At 44.2% G+C, this 10642-nt stretch overlaps 1 protein-coding gene across 10 annotated transcripts in view; it reads left to right on the top strand.

Annotated features, from left to right (window-relative positions):
- The first annotated feature begins 427 nt into the window (after positions 1–427).
- Positions 428–10642, top strand: part of smurf1 (SMAD specific E3 ubiquitin protein ligase 1) — a 38334-nt gene continuing 28119 nt past the window's right edge. For 9 of the 10 annotated variants that reach the window (XR_006030747.1, XM_042086162.1, XM_042086160.1 and 6 more), the window contains exon 1: positions 428–691. Coding sequence is in view for 9 of the 10 variants with exons in the window: in XM_042086162.1 (XP_041942096.1) it covers positions 637–691 (55 nt within the window). In the remaining variant the exon portion in view is untranslated. Of the gene's footprint in view, positions 692–714; positions 969–10642 lie in introns of those variants that run through there. The other variant, XM_042086161.1, reaches the window with a different exon arrangement.

Here is a 10642-nt window from a genome sequence, read left to right as displayed (position 1 = left end):
AATGGTCTCAAATTAATTCCCTGGCTAATCAGCTGTTCGCTCTGTGTGTAGGCCTATGCCGCTTAATAAATATTAGACCTAATCCTGTCACAGTCTTAGTCTAATGAGCTCATAGAGAACAGTGTCACATTATCATTTAAACATTTAACAGTATAGGTCTATACAGGCTACTAAGCCTTCTGGGTAGGCTAAATTAAGGCCTGTGATGCGATAGCAAAAACATATTTTATGATTACTTAAACAAGTACACAAAATAACTCAACGAATCACACACATTTCAGAACAATATTAGCTTATTGTCGAATTTAGTTTCTCAGATCTATAATGTAGCCCATTACTACGCCTGGCTATGCCTTGTTGTAGGTGAGGACTCGTGCACGGTGACGCTTTACAAGTGCGTGCACGTAATGCTGTGTGTGACGTCAGAACGCCTTTGAGCTCGAAAATGTTAGCCTGTGTTGTTAAATCTGGACGCAACGGAGAATTTTGCGAGAAGGAAATAATACAGTTACAGCTCTGAAAAAGACTAATACGAGTGATACCTTTTTACATCTGTTTCGTTACTTTCGTGTCCTAAAATAAGTTTGTGTATTGGGTATACCCAAAAAGAAAGTTAGCTCGATTTTTCTCGGAGTGATGTCGAATCCTGGGACTCGAAGGAACGGGTCCAGCATTAAAATCAGACTGACAGGTAAGCCTCCCTCCTTTAAAATGTATCGAATATTGTATTCACTATCTATTGAAATGCTAATGTTATGTGTGTTTTGATATTATTTGTCTGCGTTGCCCGAGTATACGATGGTTGTCTTGCCAAAGGAATTGCCGAAAAGGATAACCTAGCACACGGTGATCAGGACAAGGAGCTGCCGAGCGACCTAGCGGGCTAGCACTAGATAGCTACGTTAGCTAGCTTGTTGCTACTGTTGCTACCTTGGTTTCCATGCTAGAGCTAATGAGCTGTCAGGCTAGTAAGTAGCAAGTACCTAGCGAGCACATCATTAACATTTTAACGTTGTTATTTGACAATTATGGCATTGAATGACTGTATCAGTTCGGTAGCATATTGCATATGTCATACGGCCGGACGTCTAATAAGATGCATTTACATTACGTTACAGAATCCCGTAAATAAGAACTAACGTTAGCTCATTGCCAGCTCAAGGGATTTCATTACCAGGATTTTGATTGGCCAGACAGCCAGTTAGCTGACCAGTTTAGCGTGTTATTATAAGCCAACATTAGACAGTTAACGTTAGTTAGTGTGTATGTTTTTTTTTAGGTAACTTGACCTAGACAAGCTTTACAATGTCAAAGCATGCTACAGCCTCGAAAGCTCCCACATTTAGCCTTGTAACGGCCACTTGTGGTGGTTTATTGTAGGGTGGTCAATAATGCATGTTAATCAGGATCGGGACAGGTATTCAACTCACAACTTAGCACTCGGAGCCAGTCTGTGTCGGTGAAGGTGTAGACCAGAGAGACTTCAGGAGTCAGCCCATTATGTTTAAACTCTGTGTCTCTATAACTGTGGATGTTTGAACAACAATATTATACCAAGACATACAACACTATCAAGGGATAGTGTCCTGGTCAGACACGCTACCTGAAAATATTTATGCAGGAAGCTTTCCTCGTGTCTTCACAGTCCACTGTAATCAGTTAAAAGTGCTATTTTGCATTCTAAATGAGGAAGTGTGAGCCCATGCATTTTGTGTATGATCAGGCTTTTAAAGCGAGCTTTGTGTATTCATTCACGAATCAGGCCCAGTATCATGACTAGACAAGACTGATTTTGTGATCCGTGTATAGACCAATCTTATACATAAGAAAGGAACGCCACATACTTAATGTCTTATTATTCATGTTGGTCACTGATAGGCCACACCATGGCAACTCTTGTCTAGTTTGTTTGTATGAATACCCACTACCAGGGCTTTGCAGAAAATGTATGTATGTATGTGCAGAAAAGCCATACATTGCACTGAGCCTGTCTCCAGAGACTGTTTGTTAGTTAGCTTTCCCTCTCCTCTAAGGCACATATGACATGAGGACAGCGCTTTGTTGTTCAAATGGACGAGTGGGCCAGCATTTCTGTGTGTGAAGCATGCTAACAGATGACATAATACAAAGCCACCTTGTCCTCACATAGGCTAAACACTCAGAGGTTTTGCAAAGCCTGCATGCATAATGAGTGTGTCCGTGTCCCAGTGCCCCATGGTGAGTGAATGTGTGTGCTTATAGCCACCCCCTATAGTTATTTACTGCAAGTGTGTGTGTGTGTGTGTGTTTATGTTTGTTTGGGTGTGAGTGTATGTGTGTGCACGAGAGATGTCCATCCATGGCCGACAGACGAGGCCATCGCTTCCAGCTGTGTTCAACCCCCGAAGCACATGAAAGGAATTCTAATTGGCTGAGGAATGTCTGTCTCCTGAAACAATGAGCTAGAGGCCATTCCACTGGATGGGGGCAGGCCAGGCTGTTTAGTCTCTGTAGTCTTTTACCTCATCAGTCAAGAACCTTGCCCAGAGGGAAAACCTGCTGCCAAAGGAACCATCATTTAGCATGTGGAGCAATAGGAAGGAGGTTAATCAGAAGCTGTTTTTTAAGTCTCTAGTAATGTTGTAGAGTATGTCTAGTTCTGCAGGTTCAGAGTATCCCTCAAGAACCATTTGATTATGAAGTCAGTGTTTTCCTGTGCAGGAACATCAGATCATGTCCCCGGTGTAAATTAATGGAAGTCTTATTTTAGCCGTGGTTTCGTAAACTCATGGACGGTTGAATTAACTGCCTGCCATTTCCTGGAAATAAAATGCAGTGACCCTTATCCCAATATTGTTGCCAATGCTCTCTACTTTCTGTTGGCCCATGTTTTTTTCCCCTTTTGGTTTCAAGATGTTTGCTGTGCTGGAGGAACAGATTGACACGGGTGCAATTTAGCTTGCCACTCACACCAATTAGCAATACATATACACGCACAACAATAAATGAGCGAAGTGGTCACAATGCATTACTTTCCCACCTTTCATAAGTTGTCTTTGTGAGAGCACTTGATTGCCCACTGTCAACACCAATGTTTCCTTTTGTCAGCGCAAGATTCTCAGCCTCCTCCTTTGTTAGCACTTTGCGGGGTTGACTTAACACCTTTTTGGACAGGCTGGCAGTGGGGTGTGTGAAGGCTCCTGGGGCATTGTGGTGGTTTTGACCTTATCAGCGCAAGTCCTGGAAAATAACTAATGGAAAGCCAGTATGGACGGATAAGTACAATGCTTTCTCAGGCCACATTCCACTGAAAAGGGGGTAGATGCCAGAAAGATTGAATTATAGTGTTTTCTGAATTCCTCCCTCTCCATCTCAGACACAAAAAGGACCTGTTTTGCTCGACACAGTCTGGTTTTTTTTACAGTGCCTAACTAGGGAGGGCAAATATGCAATGTCTAGGCTGAAAATAAGTTTGTTTGTGTGTGTTTGTCTGTGTGTTTCAGGGGATAAGTGTTGCACTACGAAAAATAAGACATTTCCCTTTCCTTTTGGAATTCTGGACGAATCACCCAGATTCCTTAGAACATTGTGCATATTTTTATAATGCTGCTGGCACTGCTGGTGGCTGTGAAGGTAGATGTTTCCCACGATGGAAAAGGAAGTCAGGATCCTTACTAGCTCCCTAAAGCCGCTTACTCATAAACAACTGGCTGCTCCAGTGGCGACTCCCCTGGTGCTGCTGCAGGTAGAGCGTGGCTCTAGCTGTGCCATGGTCATGTGTCGGATTCCCAGAGAGAGGAAATGCTGCTAAATGGTGCGCTTACTGCTGGGCGTCGGCGTCTGCCCACACGCCGTTTTTTGATCATGAGTTGGTTGTCCATCCAGTTGTCCATTTGTGGGTTAATCCCTGGTCCTGCACTCAAAGACTCAACAGAGATCTCCATTGAGAAAAAGCTTTTAGTTTAGGGCTAGGCTTCATCCATGAATGGGAAATCGTCCCATCATATCGACCATTTTACCACCAGTAGTGGTTGTGGTGCTCACACACTGTGTGTGTGTGTGTTTGTGTAGCACAGACTCTTCAGATGGACCGCCTCATGTTTCTCCAGCCTTTTAAAAGCCTTTCCTTAAACACACGTTGGCTGCAGAGTGGGGCGCAGCTGTGAGTGATTTCATTAGAGCTGTAAAATTGAAACCTGGAGAGGAGAGCGTGTTCTCCAGCCCTCTCCACTTGCACCGGATCCTAATTGCTCACTCTGTGAAGATGTTTTGAAGAAAAAAAATCTGTAAATATTTGAATGAATACGTCTAAGCAGCCAGGGTTTTGTTTAAAAGAACACAGAATTCAAGGGAGAGCAGATGTAAGAATACCTTCAAATAATACCCCCCACCCACCCCCAGTTTGTATTTCTTGCACCCATCACACTCAGTGGGGACGGTTTGTCAGTGGGTTTACCCTTGGGGTTTTAATCCTTTGTTTGCTGATGTGGAAGTGTTTGGCATTTGGCATCACATGTTTTCTAAGACTCTTCAGAGTGTTTTCCCCCTGGGGAATTGGGGATTAATGGGGCACTTATGCTCATTGTTGCTATGTTAATGAGCCAGGAAAAGCCTGAACGGAGTGGATTTGGGGGACTCACGGGCCACGGTCAGCTGCACGTGTGCTTTCTCTCACCTCCCTCCACTCCAGTCGTTCTCCAAAACGCTTCTCTCCCTCTGCTTTTCTTGCTGGCCATTGTGTTTCCTTCTAGTTGTGTCCACACCATATCACGCTCACCCTGCGTGCCTTTTCTTGCTGTGTTTTTGGCTCCACGGTGTCCTGGTTCTTTTTTACCCCTGGCACACATCTACCATGTGCAGTGTGACGAACAGGAGCCATATGGTGAAGGTGAAGTGTGTCCTAAAGAGGCTGCCGTAAGGCAGCTGTGTTTGCCCAGATGTGCAGGCGAGTCGTTGGCCGTGTGCGACTGAGACCTCTGAGCCTCCACCATGTGATCGTGAAAAAGCCACGCTGTTTAAATGTCTACTTGGAAGTGTGTGTGTGTGTGTGTGTGTGTGTGTGTGTGTGTGTGTGTTCTCTGTGTGGATTGGATTGGAGGAAGTTTGTTTATTTCTCTGGGTTTGCCTCTGTATACAGAGCATTTAAATTGGAATAGCGGGTGGGTGAATTAGCTTCGTGTGTTAAAGTGCATGGCTGAAAGCATCCCCTAGATGCTCCCGTCTTGTACATTAAACTAATCTGGCCGAGTCTCTCCTTCTTGTGCTCAATGTCAAACAGATACTTGACATTTTGGTGACAGTGATGCTTAGCCAGTAGTAGGGCTGGGACAACGCGTCGACGTAATCGATTACGTCAACGCAAAAAATAAGTCGACGCAAAATATGCGCGTCGATTTGTCAGACCCAAAACGCGTGCTGCCAAATATTTTGAATTTTACACCTTCAGTGTTTCCCATACGTTCACTAATCTGTGGTGGGGCTCCACAAAACCGGCCGTCACACATTGATGTTCTATGTTGTACTATTTAAATTAAAGATAAGATAAAATCCTTTGAGCTGCACTTTTTACGCACGCAGCCTTTCCCTGCCCCTCCCGCTCTCTCTCGTAACGAGCCCGCTGCCCCTCCTCTGCATGTGCATTTAACACAAAATATTCACGATTGTTGAAGGATTGTTGTTGCCACATAGAAGCATTGCATAGAACACGGCTGGCTAAATTGCTATTAAATCAGCTTAGCATCATGACCATGCTGTGCAAATTTGTTCAAAACTGCTGCAGTCAAGTTAACTCTGCTAGGTCTATCACAACAGTACATTGAGGAGACTAAACTTTAGTTAAGTTATGCAATCAAGCAGTATCTCAAAGCTAACGTTAGAATACTGTTTGGATGTTGAGTTTAGCATGCTTACTTACAGCTGCTTGTCAATTTCGTTACTCAGGGCTCATTTTATTGACTCTGACACTGAATGTTTGCAAAACCCCGATGTAAATGGAAAAGTGTTTTCCAAGACTCAAAAGTGCTTGTCCCAAGGAGAAGTACAAACTGAACTAACTACGTTGGTTCTTGAATTTCCCCTGGAGATCAATAAAGTATCTATCTTATCTATCTATCTACGTTATGAATTGCATCCATACATCACAGGGCTTAAAATTAATTTTTCAAAATGGGGGGGAATTCCCCCCTTAGGTTATTCATGTAGGGGGGATTTACACAATTTGGGGGGGAGGGGGGGTCGATTCTGATACCAAGTCAAGAATTGCGATTTCAATACTTCGATACTTTAAAAAAAAAAGTGTTTGATTTTGGGGCCCCCACCACCCTGACGTCATCAGTAATATATACTGTAGTGGGATCATTCACAACAGTGGACATCCTAGATTCTGCTTGACTCTCTCCACACACACAAACACACATTGAAAATGATAGCTTATGTGATATGTGTCTATCATATATTTTTGAATTCATATAGAGTGTATTTATTTAATAATGCATTTTTTAAAGTATAGCATTTTACTAGTAATTACTATAGTAGCTAAACATATTTAGTAATTTGAATGCCTCATATTGACGTTTAACCTATAACACTTAGGCATATCTTTAATGTGGTGTGTAGGTCCAATTGAGTGCACATTGGTGATGAGTAGGTGTAATTGAGTGCCTGTCACTTTAAGAAAATACCTGAGAGTAATTCTATGGAGTAATTAGCCCCCCTTCAACCTGACGGTTTTAGGCTGTAGTCGCTAGTGAATAAAAGTTGTGCATAGTGCGGTATGTGTATGCAAATCATTATGTTTTCTATGTCATTAGATACAATAAATGTTCAAAAAACTAACATGTCGAAGACAATCTTTCTGGGATCAAGTGTTGACGTGACCTGAGCTAGCAGGATAGTTACCAAGGAGCTCTTTCCAGATGAAAAAGTTTGCCATGGTAGCGTAGCCTATTTGCGTAAGCGCAAAGTGGTTCTCTCTCTCTCTCTCTCTGTCTCTCTCTCTCTCCGTGTGTGTGTGCGTCTGCATGAGGCTATGTTCAATTCAACTCGGTAGTTGATCAGTCCGGTCAATAGCACCGCATTCACGCCACTTAATGATTAGGCTATATTAACGTCATCAGACAGGCTGTAAAAGTGTATGCGGGAATTTCTCGCATTATGATGGCTAGAGTTGCGGGACTTGAACAAATTATGCGCAATACCCGCAATCCCGCAGTGAAATTTAAGCCCTGCATCAGCTGCGTTTTAACTGCGTTAGTGTTACAATTGCAAGGGAACGAACGTCTTAAAGTGACAGGCACTCAATTAGACCTATACACTACTGAACTTTATTGAATGCTACCTCTGACTAAGAATGCATTACTTTGCACTAGTATAGTCTTTTATTTTGGAATTTTAAGAGCAATAAACATATATTGCAATGTTAAGGAATTCATGTTTTTTTTTTCATTCAGATATATAAATCAACATGTATAAATTGCTATTAGTCAATTAATGGGGAGATAATCGAATCGGACTGAAAAAATGAATCGTTAGATTAATCGATGCATCGAAAAAATAATCGCTAGATTAATCGTTTAAAAAATAATCGTTTATCCCAGCCCTAGCCAGTAGGCTACTTCACTACAAAGACCTTTTGTCTTTTTATTTGGCCTCTCTAAGCCTCTGCATCCATGTGTGTAAAATGTACACTGACATACAGCCAAGAATAGGGTCCTCATTTATTTTTAATGAATCAATTGGCTGGATCATGGTAGACAGGAGAGTATGTTATTTGCTCTGTTCCACCACATCATCAGATCTGGTTTGCGAATGGGGGATATAAATTTGTGTGTGTATGTGTGTGTTTGTGTTTCTGGGCCTGGAGTGGAGCTGTATGACTGGCCAATATGGAGTCTTGTACCAGACAGCAGGAAGGGCATGGCCATGGTGCCCTGGTAACTGAAGCATGGATAAAGCGCCAACTGCTTTGGATAAAAAATGACAAATGACTTGAGTATGGGACAAATGTCTAAATTTGCTGAATGTTACGGCTCTGAAACAATTTTTCTCCCCCTAAGCAGGTCAGTGCACTTGGCTGACATCAGCAAGTGGTTCTACAACCAAAAGATTAGTGCTATAGTGTCTGTCTGTCTGTCTGTCTGTCTGTCTGCCTGCCTACGTGTCTGCGTGTCTGTGTTTGACAGGAGTGTTAATGAGACGGTGGGATACTGGCATTGTCTGTCTAATCCTCAGTTCAGTTAAAGCCACAGTACAGGTAGGCGAAGCTCTCAGCCACTTACTGTGGAGCCTGTCTGTGCTGCTAGAACACTGCTAAGGCTCTGGGACAAAGTTCTCCCTTACGAGTGGTATGAGTCTTTACTGTGTGTGTGGGTGGGTGTGTGTGTCTCTGTGTCTGTGTCTGCCTGTGTGCACTTGGATGGAGTGAGACGGTTATGAGTCTGGTGTGTGTGTGCATGAGTGCAGTGAGTGAGATGGTGGGGGGCTGAGGGGAATCCTGCTTATTCAGTAAGGAGTGAGGGCGCAAGCCGTTTTTGGCTAGTCCTCCCAGCAATCCACAGTCACATGCAGCCTACTCGCCTACATTTCTTCATCATTCCCCCGCACCCGGCATCCTACCCCACCCCACCCCTCCGCTGGTCTTCCTCTTTCTCCTCCGTTGTGCTCCCTCTCCTGGGCTTGCTGAGTGTGCATACAGGCTATTATTATCTGACCTGCATCCACCCTCTACTATACCGTGCTAACATGCTACGATGTGCTACGGTTGGCTGTTTGTGCTGGGTTTGCTTGTTGCTTGCATGCTGTTGACCCCGCCAGTACTGCACGGTCCTCACTTGTGGTGCTCTCTGATGAAGTAGCGTATGCTTTCCATCCATTTCTGTGGTGATGGCTTTGCCCATTGTAATTTTTACGGTGCTGTCTTCTTATCAATTAAGCTGCACCCTTACCTGTGCTGTTGTGTGACGGTCAGTGCTTCTTGCGCTGTGTGTGAGGCTCCTCTCTTGTAGCTGTGCTGTGTTTTTAGAGAGAGCATTGTGCTCGGGCGGCCTGCACTGGGCTCACTGCTCTGCCTCTGCCAGAACATAGAACAGAACACATAGCCTACGTGTATTCTGTGTTCTACGTTCTGTTGCAGTGCAGTGCTATTTGTTTAATCCCATTCTGTACAGTGTTAGTGCTGTGTTGTACTGTACTGTACTGTACTGTGTGGTGTATGCAGTGTGGTGTGGTGCTTAGCTGGCCATTTGAAGGAGATGCTGTTAATTATGCAGTCCTCCATGACCGCCTACCTCTCCGTGCTCTGCTCTGTAAACGGACACTATTGATCAGGGCTGAGCCATTAATCGGCCGGCCCGTGTAAAACGCATGCCATTTTTTAAGAGCATGTTAGCGCTGAGAGAGCAGGAGATAGACAGATTACACAATAAAGAGGAAGCCAGCTGAAGGATGTGAGTTCCCTCTTATCACACACTATCACTCTGCCCCCCCCTTCCCCCTTGTTTCTCAGCGAGCTCTATGTGCACTAAGCTTTTGTGTGTGAAGCCTATCAATCTGCCGCTCATCGCCTCCATGTTGTAGCGACAGTAGCTCCACGGAGATGCTCTGTGTCTGTGGCACACACACACATAATAAACATTCGCGTCAGATACATTACACTGTCTTTATCTTCAGCAGCTGCTGATCTGCATGCAGAGAGGGTGATTGTCACTCACTGTATGCATGCCATTGCAAAACCGGCGATGGCGCTAAGCTGGCATGCACTTGGTGCAACAATGATGAGTGGAAGATGAAGTGTGAAATTTTTATCACAGCAGCCTAATAGCTGCGATGGCAAATCCACTTCCTGAAAACTGATAATCATTTGCTGTTGCCTAACAATGTTCACCGCTACCCAGCCTAAGGTTTTCAATTGCCAACTGTGGTGTGCCTCAGTGCAGTTTTCTGAGCTGCAGAGGTGAAGTAACCTTACGTAATGTGGAATTTTTCAATTGCCAATCATGCTTTAAGTAGTCATGGGTTGTACAGACATTTGCCACCCTTGATCCATAACCAAGGTGCACTTTGAACTTGTGTACTTAGAAGCTGAAGAGGTACTGGCTAATGCCAAAACACGTCGTAATGTGTTTGTATATGTGGGTGTGTGGGTGTGGGTGTGGGTGTGTGTGTGTGTGTGTGTGTGTGTGTGGTTAGTGTGTAAATCTCACTAGGGACAGCAACGCTTTAGAGGTTGAACCAACGCAACACACAGTCAGTACAAATCCCAAAAGAGTCTTTGCGCTGAACATCATACGATGGGTTTCTATTAGCCTACGTGACGCCACTTGCCTTTCCTCCAGGACCATGTGGCAGTCTGATGACTCAATTCACAGTGTAGACAGCCACCACAGGAAACCATAACCTATTTGGCTGCATGCTGCTTAATACAGCATGCCCAACGCAGACACGTCACACCATTGGCTGGTGTACAAAGAAAGAAGTAGCCTAACCTAGGCGTTGAGAGTTCTACTGCCCCACAACGTCTTGGGAGCAGAGCCAAAATTCAAATCATTTTGAGAACCACGGAGATCCACAGTGATAGCAAGTGGATTGCTGTTGTGCTCTGAACAGCCACTTGTTCCTCCAGGGTGCTCCACAGTTGGCTTGTGATTAGATGTTAACAGTCCCTCCA

This window comes from Alosa sapidissima, chromosome 3 (assembly GCF_018492685.1).
Source record: "Alosa sapidissima isolate fAloSap1 chromosome 3, fAloSap1.pri, whole genome shotgun sequence".
Classification (NCBI taxonomy): domain Eukaryota; kingdom Metazoa; phylum Chordata; class Actinopteri; order Clupeiformes; family Clupeidae; genus Alosa; species Alosa sapidissima.
This window is presented reverse-complemented; position numbering and strand designations above follow the sequence as displayed.